This window comes from Choloepus didactylus, chromosome 7, assembly GCF_015220235.1.
Source record: "Choloepus didactylus isolate mChoDid1 chromosome 7, mChoDid1.pri, whole genome shotgun sequence".
Lineage (NCBI taxonomy): Eukaryota > Metazoa > Chordata > Mammalia > Pilosa > Megalonychidae > Choloepus > Choloepus didactylus.
The window spans coordinates 40,747,862-40,771,834 of NC_051313.1; the positions used below are offsets into that span (position 1 = coordinate 40,747,862).

Sequence of the window (23,973 nt, forward strand, 5' to 3'; positions counted from 1 at the left end):
AATGCTGCCAGAATGCAAAATATCAGAACTGGATTGGCTTTTATAAAGGGGGTTTATTTGGTTACAAAGTTACAGTCTTAAGGCCATAAAGTGTCCAAGGTAAGGCATCAACAATAGGGTGCCTTCACGGGAGAAAGGCCATTGGCATCCAGAAAACCCCTGTTAGCTGGGAAGGCATGTGGCTGGTGTCTGCTTGCTCCCAGGTTGTATTTCAAAATGGCATTCTCCAAAATGTCAGCCTGAAATTTCAACGGCTGTCTTCAAAATGTTTCTCTAAGCCGCAGCTCTAAAATGTCACTCTTAGCAGGGTCTGAGGTCCTTCTGTTTGTGAACTCTTTTATATGACTACAGTGATTTAATTAACACCCACCCTGAATGGGTGGGGTAACACCTCCACGGAAATTATCCAATCAAATATTTCACTCACAGTTGATTGACTCACATCTCCATGGAATCACTCAATCAAAGGATTCCAACCTAATCAACACTAATACCTCTGGCCCCACAAGACTGCATTAAAGAACATGGCGTTTTGGGGGACACAATACATCCAAACCAGCACAGTTACCCTTACTGATAATCTTCATTCCTATACTCTGTTCAAAGCCTCTCTCTCTCACCTTTTTCCTTTCAGCCTGCAGAACTTCTTTTAGTATTTCTTGTAGGGCTGATCTCTTGTTGACAAACTTTCTCAATTTTTGTTTATCTGTGAATGTTTTAAACTCCCCATGATTTCTGAAGAATCATTTTGCCACATAAAGATAAGTCTTGGCTGGCAGTTTTTCTCTTTCAGTACCTTAAATATATCACCAACTTCTTGCCTCCATGATTTCTGATGAGAAACTGGCACTTCATCTACTTTCTTGTATGTGACAAATCACTTTTCTCTTGCTGCTTTCAGGAGTCTCTTTATCTTTTGCATTTGACATTCTGATTAGTATGTGTATTAGTATGTGTCTATTAAGATTTTCTGTTTGGATTATGATGCACTTTTTGGACATGTATATTTATGTCTTTCAGAAGCACTGGGAAATTTTCAGCCATTATTTCCTCAAATATTCTTTTGCTCCTTTCCTTTCCTCTTCTTCTGGGACACATATGACATGTATGTATGTTCTCTTCATGCTGTCATTCAATTCCCTTAGACCCTGCTCAATTTTTTCCGTTCTTTCCTCTGTTATTCTGTCTGTGAGATTTCATTGTGCTATTTTCAAATTCACTGATTCTTTCTTCTGCCCATTCAAATCTGCTGTTGTATGCCTCTAGTGTAATTTTAATCTCTTCAATTGTGTCTTTCATTTCCATAAGTTCTATTGTTTCTTTACATACTTTGAAGATTTTCTTTATGCTCATCCAGTGTTGTCTTAATATCCTTTATCTCATTAGCCACATTTTTCCACATCTACTTGAATTTATTAAGATTTGTCTGAACTTCTTTCATTAGTTGCTCCAAATTCTCTGTCTAGAGAGGCTTGCAGTTTCTTGCTGATATCTAGGCATCTTATTATGTTAATGAGTTTACTCTGAAGGTCAGTTTTTTCTCCTGCCTAGAGTTTTATTGTTGATTGGCTTTGTGTTAAAGCTCTTTTTTGATACTTAGTTCTGCTTATTCTACATCTTTAGAACTGCCCTTGTTTAACAGATCAGATTTTTTTCAGCTCTTCTTTATTTGATTCTCACCCTGTGTGCTGGTTTGAATGTATTATGTCCCCCAAAACACCATTATCTTTGATATAATCTCTGTGTGGGCAGACGTATCAGTGTTGATTACACTGTAATTCTTTGAGTGTTTTCGTGGAGATGTGCCCCACCAACTGTGGGTGATGACTCTGATTGGATAATTTCCATGGAGGTTTTACCCTGTCCATTCAGAGTGGGTCTGGATTGGATCACTGGAGCCATATAAAGAAGCTGACAGACAGAAGGAACTCAGTGCAGCTGTGAGTGACATTTTAAAGAGGAGCTACAGCCAAGAGGGACACTTTGAAGAACACACTGGAACTGAGAGGAGCTTCAGCTTACAGAGACATTTTGGAGATGGCCTTTGAAAGCAGACTTTTGCTCCAGAGAAGCTAAGAGAGGACAAACGCCCCAAAAGCAATTAAGAGTGACATTTTTGAGGAGCTGAAGCCTAGAGAACATCCTGGAAGAAAGCCATTTTGAAAGCAGAATTCCAGAGCAAATGCCAGCCATGTGCCTTCCCAGCTAAGAGAGGTTTTCTGAAAGCCACTGGCCATCCTCCAAATGAAGGTACCCGACTACTGATGCATTACCTTGGACACCTCATGGCCTTAAGACTGTAACTGTGTAACCAAATAAACCCCCTTTTATAAAAGCCAATCCATTTCTGGTGTTTTGCATTCTGGCAGCATTAGCAAACTAGAACACCCTGGGTACATGGCACAATTTTTAATACTGCACTATTTGTGCAACTGTTTCACCTCCAAGAGAACGCTTCCTTTCCTCTCTGTTCCTTCTCCAGGAATCTTGATCTGTTCTGCTAGTTTCTGTTTTGCCTCTATGGTTCTTTTTTAACTCTTCTTTCATTGCCTCTAGCTGCTTTTGCCTGGAGGGCGAATTCTGGAAGGAGGGTCACCTGGGAGAGAACTTTCTAAATCAGTATTTCCCAGCCAAAACAGGGCCAGGGACCCACTAAAGGGGTGCAGACCAGTTTCAGAGAACCCTGAGGAGAGGGTCAGAAAAGATGCCAAAAAGCCTTTTTGATGGCTCCCCAAAGCTGCACTTTCCTGGCCTGCCCAGGAGATGGCATTCTTCAGCAAATTTTTCTCTGCAGCCCTAAGGGGGCCCTGCATCTTTGAACTTCCATCACCTTCGGCTCTGTTGGGTTGGGGTTGAAACAATGGCCATGGTGGCAGTCCAATCCAGGACAGGCTAAAACTGAGGCTCAAAGTTGGGACCCAGCAATCCCAATTTGCCAACCTAAAGGTCTGATCAGTACTTGGCCATGCTCTGCCTCCACCCCTGCCATTCTTGGGGAAGAGAAAGTTTCCCTGCCTCTCTCCATCCACAGCACTCAGCCAGGAACCAGACTGAAGTGGCTAGCCTCAAGAGTGTGGGATGGGCACCGGCAGTCACTGCTGAGTGCTTTAGTCACAGTTCTTTACCACAGCGTCTCAGACTTGTCATCCTGGTCTTCCCTGGATGCTGCACAATGCTTCCCTGGCCTCTGGAGCTCCAGCACAGTTATTTCAGACAGTTTCTGCCTGTCCCCTAGCTGCTTTTGGAGGAGGAGTGAGTACTGTAGCTCCCAACTCTACCATTTTCCCCAGAAGTTCTCCCTATAAGTCTTAAATTTTTAATTGAAAACACATGAAAGCACATTATTACTTTTTGTTTTAATGGAGACTAGATTTGTTTAAAAAAAAAAAAACTAGTTTCTCTAAGCTCTTTGGATTTACCTTAAGAACACAGGGCTTACTGATAATTAACACAAACAAAAAAACACATAAAAATCAGAGCACAATAGAAATATGTATTACAGAATTAGTCTGAATAATAGCTCTGAAGCAAGACAATTTTTTGAGAAGCTAAAACAGTAGAAACATGACTTCATAAAAGTCCTTATAATGAATCAGGTTTGCTTTCTGTCATTTCCAACAATTATAAGGCAGAAAATAAGGCTTACCTAACTGCATCTGTATCAAACTGTAGATTAGGCTTGTCAATCAATCCCAAGGAATACAGCTGGTAAGCCAGAGCACATTTTCCCACCATAAACTGTGCTGTGTTGGTGCGGTCTAAACAGTCCACACAGTTGGTTCGAAGAACACCAGTCTAAAGATACCAGAAGAGCTTCAATTACTAGTCAGTAACCAAAATTCTTCCAGACTACTTTTGATTTCTTTTCTTTAAGAAGCAGAAAGATGGCTGTGGGTGGGGGTTTATTTCTGAACAAATATTAATTATTTTTATGTAAAGCTAAAGGTAAAAAAATGAAGAACATTACTTAAATTATAAAAGATCATATTTGCTGCTCATTTAACATTGCTGTAACAGTATCATTAAACCTTCTGGTCTACATTTGAATTTCCTTCTTCAGTTTAACAAGGTAAAATAAAATAAGGAGCTAACAGTTTACACATGTACCAATGAGTAAAAAAATATGTCTTTTCCCTGATACATCAGTAGTTGGGGTTCTATCACTCTTAAAATATAATATATATACATAGTATATGTAACTGGCTTGATTTCCAAAGTCACTCTAATTTATTTTTTTCACATTTCTGGTTAAGATTCTAATATTAAAGTTTAATATATAGAAAAAAATCCATCGGACATTATTTCAGCTACACATTCTTTTGTAAGAATTAAAGTCTAGCAGTCAGGCATTTAAAATGCATTCCCAAACGATTATTTTGCACTAAGATGTATCTCTCTCCATTGTTGCTTTCAGAAAACATTATACACTGTGGAAACAGATTCTAGTGGCTATTCATATAATGACTTCTGTTACCTGTAGACGACCAGTGGGAATTACACATCCTCCTAGTTCATTCCACCTGTGTTTAAAAATAGATGCTTTAGAAAATTTTTCAATGGTACACTCTATATGCAAATTATTTAAGAATCACAGACTCAAAGTAATAGAGCTGTCTGTGCTTCAAGAAATCAGCTGATTCTGCTTACTTTCACTCTTTAAGCTAAGTGAATATCCAAAAAATTGAGATGGAATGCTATGCATACTCTGCTCAAAGAGTCCTGAAAAGGAGCATCTTAACTTGCTCAGTGCCCCAATCTCCAGCCTTTTGTATCCCATGTTCACCAAAATCTAATTTAATCCTATTTCTTATTTGTTATTGTGCCGGTTTGAGTGTATTGTGTCCCCCAAATGCCATTATCTTTGTGGTCCTGTGTGGGGCAGAAATTTTGGTGCTGGTTAGATTTGCTTGGAATGTGCCCCACCCAGCTGTGGGTGATAATTTTGATGAGATGTTCCCATGGAGGCGTGGCCCCGCCCATTCAGGGTGGTCCTTGATCAGTGGAGCTATATAAATGAGCTGACTCAGAGAGAGGGAGCTCAGTGAGTGCAGCTGTGAGTGACGTTTTGAAGAGAAGCAAGCTTGCTAGAGAGGAGTCCTGGGAGAAAGCCATTTTGAAACCAGCTGGGAGTGATGTTTTGAAGAGGAGCAAGCTTGCTAGAGAGGAATGTCCTGGGAGAAAGCCGTTTTGAGGCCGGAGCTTTGGAGCAGACGCCAGCTGCCTTCCCAGCTAACAGAGGTTTTCCGGACGCCATTGGCCATCCTCCGGTGAAAGTACCCAATTGCTGAGGTGTTACCTTGGACGCTTTGTGGCCTTAAGACTGTAACTGTGTAGTGAAATAAACCCCCGTTTTATAAAGGCCTATCCATCTCTGGTGTTTTGCATTCTGCAGCATTAGCAAACTAAGACAGTTATCTATATACATATATAACTGTAGAGCATTTTCCTAATGAAATCTTCCTAGCCTTAGCCTTCTCCTTTCATCAATAGGATTTTCCACCCCCTCTAGCTTTTCCTCATGGAGCCTAAGTTACATTTCTTTGGCTATTTTTGCAGACTTCCTTTCGTAGACTTCATCTTCTCCCTGTGCTAATGAATGCATAGAAATGTGTTTTTTAAGATTTAAAGTGCTACACAAGTTGTTTTAATTATTTTTAAGTGCCTTAAAATTCAAACTATAACAAATGCAAGCAATGCAAACTATAACAAAAGGATTACGTGCCCACACCATACACACATTACCCACTTAATAATTTTTTTTTTACTACTGAACTTTACTACGTTAAATGAAAATGCTGGAAATATGTAATTGGTTTCCTAAAAGATAAATAAAACATGGATCATTGACCTGAAGAAGTTCACAATATAGTAATGAAGAAATATTTGTGAATAAAAACTATAATACAATGATAAATATTTTCATCAAAAATGTTAATACTTAGTCTATAAGGAAAAAATTTCCTCCTCCTATTTCATACAGGAAAAGAGTTCACTGTAGAAAATTTTACCCTCTAGAAATATTTTATGTAATATTTATTCCATGAAGCAAGAGATAAAATATCTTGGGGCTTCCATCTCAAGGCACATAACCACCAAAGGAATTCTCATGCTTACAGGGAGCATTCATTATATAATCACAAGGAGCAGGGTGTCCCCCTCCTCCAAGGATTATATTAGTTCGTCTTCCAAGTAGTAGTATAAACCGCTCATATTTAGGATATTTTCACCCTTAAGAGCAAAATTCTTGATTTAAGTTTTTAAACACCATACATACTTTTCATCTGGCCGCAAAATGCTACAGTAAGAATCAGGGCGGTTTACAAAGAAACCTGTTTTCTTCACGACGCTTTCTGCAATCACATTCAGTCGATCAAGAACATTGCATAGCTTGCTGAGAGGAGAGAGAAGAATGAGAAAAGTGAGAAGAACCCAAGTTTTAATACATATTTATCTTTATTTCTAAAGCAAGGAAAGCCTATAGCAATGATAATTAGGATTTAATTTTTACAATTTCTTGGCTGGCACTTAGTAGGAACAAAATTAATTTACAGAATATAATGTGTCATCAGTAACAAGTTACATATGATGCACAAGAGACATGAAAGACTTCTAACTTAATATTAAATACGGGGGATCCTTCATCCTGGCACACTACATCCCTGCAAGAGCTTTTTCCAAAGTCTTTCAAGGGCTCAGAAGAGTTAAGTCAGTCAAGTCAATATACATACATAAAAGGATTGTGAAAAGAGCACAGTGTACTGTGCGGGTGACAGGGGAAGAAAAATATCAAAAATAAATTAATATAAATGATGTGAATCCATAATCAAGCTTATTCTCTGGAAAAGTGTGTGCATACACGTATGTGTTTATCTAACTATATAAAATGATGTTTGGAAAAAACTATGAGTTAAGTATAAAACAATATAGTACTTTTTAAAAATGATATCTTAAAATAAACCTAGGGTCTATATGATGAGTAATAAATGAGTAAAAAGACAATACAAAGTTAATGGAAAAGTTCCTCAGAGGAGATAAGTTTTGAAGCAGATCTCAAAAGGTAAAAAGAGACGTGGGAAAGCACACCAGGGAGAGTGGACAATAGGCTCAGCAATGGGACCTTGGCTGCTACACTTGGGGCAGAATATGAAGATTAGGGTTTTTGGAACAGAAAACCCTGGGACTAGAGAATAAGTTATTACATTCTGGAGCAGTCCAGGTGATGAGGCCTCAACACCACACTAAGGAATCTCGATTTACTAAAACTAGTTGCGAGCTACTGTAGGTTCATCCACAAATGCATGAGATAATCTGAAAGCTGTGTCTGAGAAAGTGATTAAACAGTGAGACAGAATGAAAAAGAAAAAAGTGAAACTAATGCCTTTAAGGAAAAGTAGTGGAGTAGAGCTATTCCTAAATGACCAGCTGCTTCAAACAGAATTTGCAAATGGTGTAAGTGGCAGGCCAAAAAGAGTTTAGTCAATTCATTTAAGCACTCAAATAACATTAATAGCAGCCAAACAACGCCTCAGCAGGTTCATGAAGGAACTTAAGAGTTATATGTTCTTTACCATAGAGATCTGCTTCCTCCTATGTTACATTACAAGAAAAGGCCAGTATCATAATCAGACACTTGCAAACCTGTTCACCTTTTGGTGTACTTGGCCATATCCCAAGGAATATAAACAATAGTGTGCTCAGGAGGCAAAAACTGATTGAGGTAGATCACAGCCGCCACAAGTTCTTCACTCAGAATTCTTTCATGCTTTCTTTTTTCTCGTTCCTTTATCAAAAATTAAACATTTTGAGTGTTTGAATTACCTTAAATCAGAGGAACAGACTATTAACATTTTCAGCTAAAGTAAGACAAAAAGCCTAAATCTTACATACACTGAAAAGAAACCTACCTACTAAAATTAATGTAAATACAAAGGCACTACATTGAATAAAATACCACGTTGAATTTGGGTAAACAAATAATGAGCTTTAAAGACTCAAGGAGGCCAGGTGTCTTCTGGAAACCTCCCACAGCTCAACGTGGTCCAGATCACCACAGGGGACTGCCCCACCCTGAGAGAGGAGACTTCCTCAAAGACCAAGAGAAGGGAACCTGCAACTCCAGCCAGCTGAGGGCCAGGCAGAAATTCACTGGGACGGAAAGATAATCCCCAGACTGGCACAGTGCAGAGTGCTTTTGACAGCCTTCAGGTGCTTTTTTATTTGAACGGTCTCAAAACTCTTTGAGGTAGCCAAGGCAGGCACTTTTTTCCCTTTGACACGGTGGCTGAATGAACTCAGTTTGAGAGGCGTCCATGGGACTAAACCTTACCCTCCACCTCCTTGTCTGCTCCACCTCCTTCGAGGTATGGTGAGGGACGAAGGTTTTGTAGGACACGCTCTGCCGTCTGACCCTAGGCTGGCTCTGCCACTTACTAGCCACGTGGCTTTGGGCAAGATTCTCAACTTCCCTAGGCCTCTGTTTTCTCATCTATACAACTGTATCTCCCACACAGCACTGATGTAAGATTTAAGTGAGAAAAAGCATGATAAATTCTTATCGGGACATCTCACACATGGAAAGGACTCCATAGAAATGAGCTATTTTGATTGCCATCCTGAACAGGCCTTTACTTAGAAACACAGAAATTCAACAATAGTGACACTGACACAGTGTTAAGGCATTATTGCTGTCATCAAAATAAGTTTGCACTGTTTTCAATCATGGTGATTGTTTTAAATGTCAAGAATTTAATTAGACAACCACTGTGGAAACAAAAAGGGGTATTTATTTTACTCAGCTGAATAAATCAAATGGAGGAATTAGATAAGAGTTGATTAAGAACAGTGTTAAATCAGTTTGGGATGCAGATATATGTAGCTTATTTTTATATCTGAGAAAATTAAATTATATAACTGGATTTTTTTCTCAAAAGCATTTAAAATCAATTAGGAAAACAAAAAGTTTTTGAAATTTTTTTATCAAATCTGACATTTTCTTAGATGGAGAGGAAAGGCTATTTAATCAACTTTTTTTTGATGAACTCGATGTAAAGAATCTGCTTTGTGTATTATCTGTCCATAGTGGATTAGGGTTAATGGATTGTTTGGTAGTCAATCTTCTTAGGGTCATGGGCCCCTTTAACTACCAAATGAAAACTTCACATACACACACGTGATTTTGCATTTAGTTTCAAAAGGTTTGGAAACCCCCCTACAGGTCATCTCTGGCCTCCCAGATTAAAAACCTCTGATGTACAGCTTCTGCTGGATCTCAGGTGGACCTCCTATTGATACCCAGGTAAGGCGCAGGACTGAAGGTGTATGGAGTGCTGCAAAATGTCTGTCAACCAACACCTCAAACTTTCACAACTGGGGGAAGTTTACTATAAAGGGTGAAAGAAAAGAAATTAAGAAAAGTATTTCACTTTAGTAGCCTCATATGGTGGTAGAATAAAGAGATAACATCCCTCGGTATCATTCCATATGCAAATACATTCTTCGGCTCTAAATTATGGGTTAATAAGGTTGCCTTTTAGGAACAGTTGTGACCTGAATAAAAAGTCTTCCTTATGCTATGAAGAACATCCAATGAAAAAAACAAAACCAAATTTTCTGTAACACTAAATAGCAACTTAATCTCCACTTTATAATCTAGTTAGGGTCAGGTTTTTTTTTTTTTTTATTACCATGGAACAGTAAACAAGCACAATTAAAAAAATCCACTGACTGGCCTTAAAATATTCAAAAATAAATGTACATGTGAGAAATCGTACATGCACGATTAGTAGAGAATTAATTCAAGCAACCTAGACCTGAATCTCCATTTAACCATAGCTTTTGATGGTTATGTAAATCATGAACAAATACACTAATTTAGTTCTAAATTTACATTCTAGTGGTGTCTTGTAATTGAGCAATTTAACAGTAATTTATTTCTATACTAAGGATAGCTTATTTTCTATACATTTACTCAAAAAGTGCTCATGAGTGCTTTTTAATATTAAAGTTTTCTTCCTACTTTAATTTTCCATTTACGTACATTACAGTTACTGCTCAACATTAGGCTTAAGGTTACAGCTTATCCAGCTATTTATTGCCTTATATTATTTTGAGTTGACAGGGAGAGAGATGTGATTATGCAACTTCTGAATTAACGTGAACAGAAGTCGAGAACATGATGAATTTAATATCGCAACGATTTATTTTACAACGTTTGTCCCTGGTAGGATGCATTTATACAATCCAAAGAGCGAAAAAAAAAGAAGAAAAGGAGCCAATTGCCTCTTTGTGGCTCCCACTGCCGCTTTCAGGCATATCCTCCACACTCGAGTTAAAGCACACACACCCTGCTCCTTTGAGCCTGTGCATTTAGTTATACAGTCCTTTCCTGGCAAGTGGCTCACCAGTTCCCTCCCCACTTCAAGCCTTGCTAGCGTCCTGATGACATTTAGTTCCTTCCTTCCTCCTCCACTCTAGTTAAGTCACCACTCCCACCCTCACATCTTGGAGCAAGTCACTGTCACCAGTAATTGCTCTGCCTTCAAAATTTCTAATCCAGAACTTCCTTTATTTCCAGATTGCTTGTTTTAAATACCCCAATTCATGAGGACTTCCATCCACTGACATCTCTACTTCCCCATCAACCCTCACCCTTCTTCACTTTCCCTTCTTATTCTGTCCACTTTACACTACTGCCAGTATCCAACACTCCTTGGATCCTGTCTTTTTGTCACACCTGTCTCGTAAAACTGAAAGAACCCAACTGTATATAAGCCTGCTGGAAAAAGGAAGACAAGAGCAGAATGGTTCCACTAAGAAACTGTAACTGCCAACCTGAAATTGGCCCTCAATACTGCCTGAATGTCTAGGCAACTTACCCTCCCACAGTACAGGAAGACTGGTCAGTCTTCTACACTACCCTCAAACTTCCACTCTTGGCAGACAGCCTTTCCTCCTACTTTAAAGAAAAAATAAAGCTGTCATACACACACACACACAAACCTGCACCATTACTCTTCTCTGTCCACCCTAATAATTCCTTCATCCTTGCTTTGGACTTCATCCTTTCCTACTTTCTTAAGTACATGATGCCACTTTGCGGTAAGTCTTCTACCTCTCCTTCTCCAACAGATCTTCCCACAGCTTTTTCTAACACATCAAGATGATATCTTAAAAAATGTTTTTTTGATAAAAACACCAACACTTCTTCACCTTTCACCAGATGTTCCCTCTAGGCGAGGATGAAAAAAGCATTGTCTATACTCACTGCCACCACTCTCTCAATTTTTATCCCACTTTTGATCCATCTCTATCAGTGTCCTTCATGTTGCTAACACCAATGGACATTTTTCCCATTTTCATCTCACTCAACTCCTCAGCAGCTTGATGTAGTTGACCACTTCTGCCATCCTGAAACAGGCTTTCTCTTGGTTTTCACAACACAGCACTCTTCATTTTCTTTCTACTTTTCTGGATGCTGCTTCTCTCTTTCCTTTACAGATCCAGCCCAGCCCATTCTAACTGGACATAAGAGCCAATGGTTCTCAAGACCAGGTCCTTTCCTACCTTCTTCTATACTGTCCTCATGAATATCCTTCAGCCTATGCCTTCAAATATCACCTGTACACAGATGAGTCACAAAATCACATTTTGGTTCAAACCTCTCCTCTGAGCTCCAGACTCATACATCAACTACCTGCTTATTACCCTCTTTTAGAGGAACATCAGCCAGGTCCAAATGTACTCATGATCTTCCCCACCAAAACCAAGTCCTCTTCCAGTATTCTCATTTCAGTAAATGGCATCACTATCCATCCACCTGCATAGGCTGGAAACCTAGGTGTGCAGAAAAGGGTTCACGCAGTAGGCCTAGGTTGCTCAAATCCTGCACATTCCCAAGAAATCCCTGTTTTCTGGACTGGCCCTTGACTGGCTCCTGGGAACTAAGTACAGAGTTCTCGGAATATTCTGTCTGGTAAGAACATTTTGGTATACCTGAAGCCTTGGGCCAAACTGTACCAGTTTGAACAGACAATTTATTTTACCAGTGTGATTCACAGTGCACACCTGTTTTTCCTCTGAGGGTCTGGAGTCTGAGTAGCTGAGGTCAGTCATGCAGGTGCTCCATACCCTGGACACTAAGTTTCAGGTGAGCTTCCCCAGATGGCAACGGTGGCACATACTGTCACACATCCATGCCGGAGGAATAAGCATGTCTCATGCAACTCCACCGGGAGAGGACACCTGGAAGCTTGCGCCTGGTTCCTTCTGGGCTTTGCCCCATGTGCCTTTTCCTTATGCTGTATCCTCTTGTTGTAATAAATAGTTACCATTGAGTATAACAGTGTCTGAGTCCTGAGTCCTAGAGTGTCATCAAGCCTGAAAGTGGGCTTGGGCACCTCTGGTACACTAGGAATCAAGTATGACATCTCCCTGTCTCTCATCTCAAATCCACCCCATCACCAAGTCTACTGAATCCACCCACTTCTCTCCGCCTCTACCATATCAGCCTAGGTGAAGCCATCATCTCATTTCTGGATAATTATATTAGCCTCCTGTCTGGTCTTCCAGCATTGACTTTAGCCTGGTTACAATCCATTAGTTCTCTATGTTGAGGTCAGGGTAATCTTCTAAAAGCAAAAATCTGATCATGATACTTTCAACCACAGAAAATTCTTTAGTGGCTTTCTATTATGCCCAGGAAAAAGACCAGACTCATTAACACATCCTGCAAGGCTCTGCATGACCTGGCCATAACTACCCTTTCAGCTTCATCTCACAACAAGCTCTCTTATCCTCACCTTCTGGGCCCCCACCACACAGGCCTTCCTTCTGGTCCCCAAACCTACCACCACGCACCTGCCCCTAAGCTTTACACATGCTGTTCTCTCTGAGTTGAATAGTTGGCCTAGTTAACACCTCTTCCTTCAGGATACTGCTGACTCATCACATCCTCAGGAAAGACTTCTCTACCATTATAAATTCTCATAACACCATTTACCCTGCCACGTGGCTGCTGCATATTGCTTCATCATCTCCTCCATTAGGGCTATGAGCTCCACAAAGGCAGGAACGGTTTCTATTATTGCCTTGGCACACAGAAAACCGTCAAAAATACCTGTTAATGACTGACTGAATGGACAAAGGAAGTCTCGGTCTTTGGTTAAACTGAGTTACATTTTTTAACCAACCTCTCAAAATAACGCCAGACATTACTGGGTTGTTGCTGGACACCACCACCACGACAATATTAAAGGCCTTTGACCTTGATGCCTGCCCATTCCCACAGACATGTGGACCAATCAGTGTATGTTGACAAGGAAGCAGAGAACTATGAGGCCAATGCTACCACGCTGTCTGGGCATCTCACATGTCCACTTGATTCTTGAGCCACAATGGTGTTCTGATTTCTGAATCTAGCCTTTAGATTATATTACTAAATATTAATTTGACTAGAGGAGACGTTACTAATTGTTGAGGGGGTAAGCTGTACCAAGGTAGGCTGTGGCAGTTTGATCCCTGCTTCCTTCTCCACGTTGTCCTAGAAATTTCACCCACACAGAGTTCACACAAGGAGATCAAGACCTGATACACTGCATCGCTCTCTTCCCTTGGAAACATACCATAATCCTCCCAGGTACCTAGGGAAGATGCCACATGGAATTTGAGGCTGAGGATAGTAGCTCTAACAGCTCAGCCACAGTAAGCCATCACTGTGTGACAATCTGCAAGGCTCCTCTGGGGAGAGGAAAATACAGCTAGGTATGTCCTTAATGCTGAGGAAAAGGCTGCCCACTGTGTTTCAATTTCATAACCAAAGAGGTAAGTGCATCATACCTTCACTAAATTCAGGATGATGATGGGGGAGCCAAACCTCTGAAGCATCTGGTCAAAGTGAAGGGCAGCCACATGTGCAAATGGATCTGCCTGATCCACTGAGGAGGAAAGAAAGATGAGTGAATACCAGAAATGAAAATTAAAGGGTGGGAATAAAAGAAGTGTAGGGCTTTTTCCTTGTTTAAAGAAATACAATATAACCAATCTTCAAATAGTTTCATTTCCCAAATTCTTCTTGAGGGGTACATTGGACACTCATTCATTCATCACATATTTATTGAATTTGAAAGATGCTTATATTTCTGAAGTGAGATGTAAATCATTTACTAATGGCCAAAATTGAAGGAAAAATATAAAGGGTTTGCATAAAAGTAACAGAAATCTCTATTCTAAATTATCTATCTTCCGATACGCAAATCTCATTGAAACCCAAGCATTTATGAGATTATTGTGAAAAGAGTTCACTATCTGTAAACATGGGTAAAGAAGGATTACTATTAAAAAGATTGGTCTACACACACGTGATAGGTGGTTTAGGCATCATGGTTGAAATGTCCTGGGACCAATATAAGGGAACTGATCCTCTAACTTGTACATAAGAAGAGTAACTTCCTGCAGTAAAAGACATCACAGAAGCATCGCAGAGTATCTGCTCAGTCTCCACTTCATTTGCAACATCACCCTGAAAGAAATGTGCATTTAAAGGTATTATTTTATGTTTTTAGAATTTTTTAGTGGAAAAAAATTCCAGTATTTAATGAAGTTATAATTGCTATTCTTAGAATGTCTTAAAAAAGGTAAATGCTGATCAATATTCAGTATGTACATAAGGGAAGCAAAACCATTGGAATGCAACAAAGGAAGGCAATTAAAAATAATCAAGAATGGACTTGAAAAAAATCAAATGAAACTAGCTAATAATACTAATAGATAGAGAGCAGCTTGAGTGATACAAATGGTAGGGAGGGAGAGACATGAAAATATAAAGGAGGTCAGGAAGTCCAGAAGAATACCAAAATTCAATTCTGAAGACCAAGGAGAAATGAAAGTACAAAAAAGTGAGATTCAAATAACGGCTGCTGGACAGGGGAAAAAAGGCGGGTTTGAGATAGTTTTACCTATAAAATTACATAAGGATATGAGAAAGAATAATTTCAAAGGCATTAATAATGTCTGAGTATTTTCTGAATATTCAAAAGTAGTAATACAGCTGCAACATTATGATTTTTCTTAAAGCACCAGTTATCACTATTTTCATTGGTGATATAATTGTAAAACAATGTAGCTATTTTAAGTCAGCATCAAAACTCAATGCCTCATTCAATCTGTTTACTCAATCACACATCTGCTCAAGATTCAAGTTGTTGTTGAAAATAGAGTTGAAGCACTCAAAAGAGACTGTAAGATTGATGGCAGGGTAAATGACTTTCTCATGCTATTTTTTAATGGTGAACTGAATTAGTCTGTCTTGAGACAAACTAAAGAAGGAGGAAGAAGGTAAAGGATTTCCCATGTTTTGCTTTACTTAGTCTTCTCATCAAGGATATACTTCTAATAATGAGTACTGCCGTCCACTTACTCCTTGGGTGGAGCTGTTTGCTACTGCCTTCTCTGTACTGAGTTATGTGCTACTGATTTTTCCATATATTACGAAAAAGTTTATCCTCAAAAACACTGGACGGTTCATAACTCCCTAAGGTACATAAGAAAGCTGATTTTTTAGAATACCTATGTGTCATATTTCTGAAGTTTTAGGTATTGTGGAGAATTAATAATTCTCTTGATAATATCCCAAACCAGGAAATCCCACCTTTTAAAATGCCACCTTGCTTCACCTATGTCAGCAAAGCTGACGTCAAAGATTAAAATAACAGCAGCACAGCTATTTTTCATCTTACCTCACAGTTTGCACCTCTCTTGAGAAAACGGGTCCCAGCAAACTTACTGGATCTTCTAGCTATTAGAGTAACATAAACTGGTCGTCCATAGATCAACAGCTCTTAGAAATCAAGTTAAAGTGTTTTGCATTAGTGACTGCCACCCCAGACAAAGAGAACTGTTATACCTTTAATACATATTTAAATACATCTTGTCCATGGGTTAAAGAACACCAAAAAGGTCCACTCACAAATGGAAGAGCACTGGGGGTAGCTGTTCTTCCAAACTGGGCAGGGGAAGAGCAATCAGTGGCTGGGCCCAAGGAGAGGTCTCTATGAATTTCAGAGGAAACGGTAACCAGGTTTAGGGCAACCAGCCGAGGTGACTAGTTTCTCCTTGTGGCCAAGTAAAGGATGCGAAGAGGTTCAACTAATCCTTTCTTAGTCTTTGAAGGTCATAAACCTCTCAAATAGGACATATGTAATTTAATAGGATGCTTAAATTATGAAGTATATATAATACAGAGGGAATGAGTATGATTCTGTAAAAGCAGTCCAAATTTGTCACCTGCAAAAACTGAACACTGAATGAATTACTGTGAATGCTTAAGCAGCATACAACTTATTAGTTATGCCACTTTATCTTTCTGAGTTTCAGTTTCATCTTTTGCAATATGCAGAAAGCAATAATAAGGTAACAACTTTATTAGGTGGTTGGGAGGACTAAATGAGCTAGTATGTGTGAAACTCCTAGGGCCTGGCATGTATAACTGTGAATAAACAGCAAATGCCGCTAGCATCACATAGATTTCCAGAATTCATTAAATGCTTGATAACTAGAACAGATTCATAATATAACCTAATGAACTCTAAAATTAGATTCTATGATTATAAAAGCAAACATTTATTGTGCTTAATATATGCCAGGCCCTGAGCTAGTTCCTGTTTAGAACTACCTTTTAGGGACTGACTCTAAAAACTGCAGCACATTCTTTTTGGTGTCCTTGGTGGAGAGAAATTTGTGTTCTTCCCAGGTACATTTTACTTTGGGAAACTGACAAAAGTAATTCAGGGCCAAATCTCATTATCATTCAGTAAATGATCAAGCAGATAATACCACTCACTGGTTGAAGCTATTATAAAGCAATGAGCCTGATTTTCAAGTGTACTGTGTAAATCTTACTTATCTTCATTACAAAATTTCTCCATCTCATCTAGCCTCTCCTCTCCCTCTCTTGCCACAAAAAGGCAGCACTGTACCCCTTTCAGGCTCACCTCTTAACTGTGCCCCTTGATTCCATTCCTCCCAAATGCTCTGGTATGAGAAAGTACAATGATGGTTAGCCACATTCACCCACGGTTTGGTCTCAAAAAGACCCCTCCTTTATAGTTTTTGCTGCAGATCTTTAAAAAGCCTAAGACACAAGGAAGAATGTCAACTAGAAAACATGCCAAGTGCACAAATGCCCTATATGATCTCAAATCCCTATATGATCTCAAAAAGTTACAGAAGAAACCTAATCACTGCTTCTAGAAAGTATACACTGCCTACTTAAGCCTCAGAACGTAATAACACTTCCTTGAAAGGTTTTCTACATAGCTAGAAATTAAATGACAAATGAACCTGCAGAGGTGAAAAAAATGTTTATAAAATTGAACTCATCGCCTTACTCAAAGCTCAGCACTTCTACTTAATCTCATACCTTTCTTACATTATGCCTGGACTACTGCAATCTTTTCCTAACTCATGTCCCTTTCCTACTTTCATTTTACTTAACCCAGCTTGAATATGGCTATCAACTCAAGCTGCTAAATACCTCTTTGCACATGTCAGCCTCCTGAACAAAAACTTTCAAAAAGTTCCTGATTCCTTTAGCACCAAACCCAAAGTCCTTGGCTTGACACCAAGGCAATCTGGTGATTGGCTAACTGATTACCATCTACTACTCTCCTTCCTGCTACATCCTACCTCCCAGTAGTTTTATCCACAAGCCACAAGAACACGTCCATGTACTGTTCCACCTCTAGGTTCATGGTGCTCCCAACCCATGGGTTCTTCTCCTTGCTCACTGCTAAGACCTGACCTACTTTCCTCATGAGCCTGTCCCATGCACCCCACCTGTCAGTCATCCCTCCCCCCCTTCTCTCAACTACTATGCTACTTACTACCTATACCATCCACTAGGCACAGAGCATTTTCTGTCTTGTTTTTCCTTTACCTGTCAGTACAACTAACAGGTCTGTTCAAGTAGTGCATTCCTCTTTGTATTTCGCTACATGGCATCGTGGATAAGTTTTTCCTTTGGGGTACACAGTGTGATAATTACAATCATAAAATTCTTATGTAGTTGTCTACAAATTGGTACAGCATTAGTTTAGTAGTATGTATCTTCTTTTTTTTAAAGGATACTTGACTGCCCACAGAACCCATGAATAATATACAACAGCCAGTCACGATGCACAGTGTTTTTAATTATATCCAGAAGTTCACCGTTCCATACATACTTCATATAAGGCTCACTACAGATCCCAAATACACCTGAAAAATAAAAGTTGGTATCAGCAAAATAAGGCAATTGGTTGAAAATTCAACTCATTTTAAATTCTTAAATGTAAGTTTTTAACTATAAAATAAGATGCCTGATTAATATAAAGCCATTTTCAATGGATATCACATTTATGTCATCATCCAGAACACTGTTAATTCTGTACAAAGTTACAGAATGAATGCATTTTGACAGGGATATTGAGGCTACAATATACAAATACATTAATAAAGCTGAGATAGCACAGAGCAGTGGTTGAGATCACAGCTCTGAGATCAGAATGCCTGGGTCCGACCACTGGCTCTGCTCTACAGTCAACCTTATCAGCAGAGTGACCGGTGTGATTGACCAGAGTGATAAAGAAGAACATTATTTACTATCACTAGGCCTGTTTTCTCATATATACGCATCTCATGTGGTTGCTATAAGGATGAAATGAGTTAATTATGCACATATAGTGCAAACAATGAGAACTGATGCTACCATAAGTGGTATCTGTCATTATAGCTGGTTTTCACTAGATGAGGAAATTAATTTCACCAAACATGATTTCAACACTTTCAAATGCATTTATTAAACAGCAATGAGTTTTACTGAACCTATATGCAGACAAAAATAATAAATATCATTACAAGATAATGCCTTAAGAACTGTTATAGTTCTGAATAGCAGCCAATCAAATCCACATTTCTTCTTAAAACATGATCTGCTAAAAGATCTATACTATGATAAATACACCTTGGTGTGATTCATAAAAACTAAGCCTTCCCTGTCCTTTCAGTGTACTGCATTAGTGCATGAATACTATAAACTTGGGTCAGAGTCCTGCCTTTGCCACTTGCCAGCTCTGTGATCTTGGGCAAGTTACTTAACATCTCTGAACTTCAATTTTCTCAACTATAAAAAGATGATACTACTACTCACTTTGGGGATATTGTTCAGATTAAATAAAATAATATACACAAGGTGCCTAGTATACTGCCTGACAAAATAGAGACTTTTAAAAAAGTGTATTATTCTCCTTTTCTATCTAGTCTCACTCTGTTTCCTGTCAACCAACTCCCTGTATAGAAGGGAGAGTATTGCTCCCTTCTCTTCACCCCCCAAAACAAGCTTTCCACATCGTGATTACAGAAACCTGTGAATATATTACGTTACACAGCAAGCAGGAAATAAGGTTGCAGATAGAATTAAGGTTGCTAATCAGATGACCTTGAGATGGGGAGATTATCTTTGCTTATTCAGGTGGGCCCAATGAATTCACAAGGGTCCTTAAAAGTGAAAGAAGGAATCAGGAATGTGAGTGTTGGATTGATGTAATATGTGGGGAAAAAAAACAAAACTCAACTGGCCTTTGCTGGCTTTGAAGACAGAAAGAGGCCATGAGTCAAGGAATGACTGTGAACTCTAGATGCTGGAAAAGACAAGAAAATGGATCCTCCCCTGAAACCTCCAGAAGGAACACAGCCCTGCCAGCATCCTGATTTTAGCCCAGTGAGATCCGTTTCAGATTTCTGACCTCCAGAACTGTAAGATAAGAATTTTGTGTTGCCTTAAGCCACTAAATTTGCAGTAATCTCTTCCAGCATCATTGAGAAACTATACACCCTGTTATTCACATCTGTAAATAGACTTGTTTTAGAGATAGCAAAAAAAAAATCAAGTGGCTTCAAAGGCTTGAGATGCTAGAACAGATATTCAAGTTCATATTTTTGATGAGATATAGTGCAAATTTAGTGATACTTTTTGCTTTAATATCACTAAGTCTCATATTCACAAGAAATCATGCAGGCAAATATGCAGGTGCACTATATATTGCCCTCCACCTGTCTCTAGTGGTAAGGGTTATAACTGTAGTGTCTGAACCAGGGTAAATGTATGCGGTCTAGATGATCTAGGGAGCATAGTAAAGGGTGCACTGGGTGTGGCCTTAACTCAAGTGATACTCAACCAGACTAACAAGAGTCAAGGGCAATGCCAAAGGTGATATTCAGTTTAAGTAACAACCTAAGCCTCCTTACGGTGGACCAGATCCTCTGCAAAGAGCTAATGCATCACAGCCTCTTCTTGAGGGTCCTGCAAGGACAAACCTCCTAGAACCATTTAAAATCGAAATTTATCTCTGCAACCACCTCATGACCATTATTTAAGATGCATGGAGCAAGGCAACCAAAGACCTATTAGCTTTCCACTGTCAGTCCATTTAAGCTAAACAGCCTTAACTTTAAATTTGAAAATATTCCCCCACAATACTCTCAATAGTGATGCCTCTTGGCTATGAGATGCTAGACCAACCCAAGCATCTGGAATGAAGGCGCCAATTTTGTTGTATGACTGGTTAGTACACGACCCCAAGAGTCACCCTGGACTAGACACATGGTGGTCTGGCACAGTCCTACAGTGGTCCTGATGGAAGAAGGGCCTATCAATGGCCAAGGGGTCAAGTTGGGACCAAAGTCCAATCAAAGCCAGAACAGCCTCTGATCTGCTGCACTGGTTCCTCTGGACATTGGCTGTGTGATCTTGGCAGAGTACTCTTCAGTTCTGTTTCCTACTGAGTCTTTATTTTGATAAAGTTGGCATTACACCCATTGAGCAGAGTATTTGAGAGGATCAGACGTATTATATGTAAATGTCTAACTTCTCAAAACTCAGCCCATACTGAACTGTTCTCTATGAAGGAAAATAAGGTGGTGTGTATTCTCCAGAACTCAAATAATAATAATAATAATAATAATACTCCATTTAAATATCATCAGAAGTCTAGACTCTAAAATATTGCATAAAAAGTGTATGAATGATTGCTAGACAATGTCAGCACACAATTTTCTGGCTAACCTACAAATAAAATCATATGGTGATTAACAATCTCTAAAAATGAATTGGTCAAGTTCATGTATCAGAAAACAATTCCACGTTAAGGACAAAGAGCAATGAGTGATGGAGAAATAAAAGGGCATGTGAGTGAATTTAATGAGATGCCACTACATGGATACTGCATTAACATATATTAGACAGGCTCAAAACCAACTTACCACTTCCACCTTGTGTAATTAATCCTTCATCTTCAAAGATGTCAAAACTCTCCTGGCGAGCTTGGGTTGTTTCTGACTTTAACATCTCCAAGGGCATTCGCAAGACAGTAAGATTATATTGAAGGGAGTGGGACAAATCATAGCTGTAACTGAGAACAGAACTGAAACTTAATAAGAAATACAAATGCGAAGCATATTTCACAGTCTTGGTTTCCACATGGGATTAGAATCTGTGAACTAAATTACTTAGCACTTGTTACTTTACTTGGAAGCAATCCTGTTCAAATAAGCTCTTGGTAAATATAGCAACTGTCCTGGTTTGCTAATGCTGCCGTTTTGCAAAACAACAGAAATGGATTGGCTTTTATAAAGGGTATTTATTTGGTTACAAAGTGTCCAAGGTAAGGTATCAAAAACAGGGTACCTTCACTGAAGGATGGTCATTGGCATCCAGAAAACCTCTGTTAGCTCGGAAGGCACATGGCTGGTGTCTGCATGCTCCCAGGTTGTGTTTCAAAATGGCATTCTCTAAAATGTTGTTCTTGGGGCGTTTTGGCCTCTCCTAGCTGAAGCTCCAAAATGTCACTCTCAGTTGCTCCACTCCTTCTGTTTGTCAGCTCATTTATATGGTTCCAATGATTTAATTCAGACCCACCCTGAATCAAAGTCATCACCCAGTTGGGTGGATCAGATCTCCATGGAAACATCCAATCAAAAGGTTCCAATCCAATCAACACTAACAAATTGGCCCCCACAAGACTGCATCAAAGATAATGGTGCTGTGGGGGACATAATGCATCCAAACTGGCACAGCAACACATGAACATAAGTGGAAATAAAAAATTAATTACATGACTTAGATATTTGCACGACTAGAAATATACAACGTGAGTAACCTACATTCACTGATTTCTACACTATACATTTCTTGCTTCACACTGAAATCAATCTAAATTCTTAGTCTTATACAAAGGGGTCACATTCTCATATGTATCTGAATGGGGGCACCATGGATGCTACAATATCCACTGCAATAGTGCATGGTGCTGTGCCCTATATTACCCATCAACAAAAATAATTCCATTACTTATTGATGATGGTGCTATAACTGACTCTGTAACAAAACAAAAAGAAACAAATAATGCAAGCCATTATAGTGAAACATGGTTTAAGCCATTCAAAAAATTATAATAGTCTCTGTACAAACAAAATATCTGGTCATTTAGGTCAAAAGAAACCCTTTGCAGACTGATGTCATCAACATGGCAACATAAACAGCTACTGAAAACTCCTCTCCAGAGATTCAACGAAAAAAGGGACAATTCTGAATTGTTTGAAACTCTGGAGAAGAATATAGACTGGAGAAGGGCCCTGCAGATGCCGAATTGAAGAGAAGAAATATCAGGTAGGAATCTTCTGCTGCAGACCAGCCGGTCCTCTCCCCTCCCCCTCATGCAGTTTCAGAGTCACAGAATCAGCAGACGGGAACCCTCCTACCAGGGACACAGATTTTAAAATCTCTCCCTAATGTCTAAAGATCTGGGGGACAGGGGAGGACATTTCAAGGTCCCAGTCAGTGAGGGACAAAGAGACTGAGAAAACGTGGACAGAAACTGCATTTCCAGCCCTGGATCTGAAAACCCTTCCCTCACCCTTGAGAGAAGCAGTAGCAAGCGGCCATTTCCTTGCCTTGGGGATGGCTGGAGCACTTGGTCAGCTGAGGGAGTACTCTTCCACAGGTGTAGCCCCACACTAAGCCAGATTTTGGCTAGCAAAAGTGAGGGCATAGGAATCCTGCAGTTTCAGTTCAGCTTGTGCTCAGAGGCGAAGCAGCCTCTGTGGACGATTAAGTTACTGAACAGCCATATACTGGACAGTCCGGAAAGTGGAAGGGAATAGACATCCTTTTTAAAAAGATGCTTCAGATCCTTTATTAGGACCACAGGAGCTGGTCTACATGCCCTGCACAGAAACCCAGTCCAGTTTTGGCTGAGAAATATGGACAACCCAACTGTCAAAGCAGGGCTCTAAAACAAATCCAGGTCTTGCTGCCCAGTGGAAAATAGAGCACCACAGGAAGCCAGCAGATCTATATTACCACACACAGCGAACTTGCTGGGGTGCCCAGTGCCTACCTACCATACCCATTGCAGGCAACGGCAGGTGTCTGATTTGGGGGAAAAACTTGGGGACAGAGCCAATCTGACAACTGGCCAGCAAGAGAAACAAAGAAATATAGAAACCAAAGAAAAGCAACAAGAAAACCAAGGCAAAAGAGAGAAAACAACCTCCAGAATAAACTAATCAAGAAAATCAGATGCTTAGACAGCAAAAAATCATGAGCCACACCAGGAAACACGAAGATATGACCCAAAGGAACATACTAACAGCTCAACTGAAATTCAAGACTTGAAACAACTACTTAAAGATGTTCAAACAAGTCTTTTAAATCAAATCAACGAGTTAAAAGAAAATGTGACCAAAGAGATGAAGGATAGAAAGAAGACACTGAGTGACTACAAGGAAGAATTCATAAGCTTGAAAAAACAAATGACAGCACTTATGGAAATGAAAGGCACAATAGAAGAGATGAAAAATACAATGAAGACATACAACAGCAGACTTGGGGAGGCAGAAAAAGGATATCTGAACTAGAGGACAGGGCATCTGAAATCCTACACA

General features: G+C 39.5%; 1 protein-coding gene across 2 annotated transcripts in view; it reads right to left on the minus strand.

Moving 5' to 3' along the window:
* FIG4 (FIG4 phosphoinositide 5-phosphatase) overlaps positions 1 to 23,973 on the minus strand; it is a 188,344-nt gene that overhangs the window by 110,064 nt on the left and 54,307 nt on the right. For both annotated transcript variants that reach the window (XM_037842270.1, XM_037842269.1), the window contains 9 exons: positions 21,292 to 21,440; positions 18,121 to 18,249; positions 15,732 to 15,832; positions 14,353 to 14,515; positions 13,834 to 13,931; positions 7,647 to 7,780; positions 6,275 to 6,391; positions 4,475 to 4,520; positions 3,647 to 3,795 (listed from right to left, as the gene is read on the minus strand). In XM_037842270.1, coding sequence (XP_037698198.1) covers positions 3,647 to 3,795; positions 4,475 to 4,520; positions 6,275 to 6,391; positions 7,647 to 7,780; positions 13,834 to 13,931; positions 14,353 to 14,515; positions 15,732 to 15,832; positions 18,121 to 18,249; positions 21,292 to 21,440 — 1,086 coding nt within the window. The remainder of the gene's footprint in view (positions 1 to 3,646; positions 3,796 to 4,474; positions 4,521 to 6,274; positions 6,392 to 7,646; positions 7,781 to 13,833; positions 13,932 to 14,352; positions 14,516 to 15,731; positions 15,833 to 18,120; positions 18,250 to 21,291; positions 21,441 to 23,973) is intronic.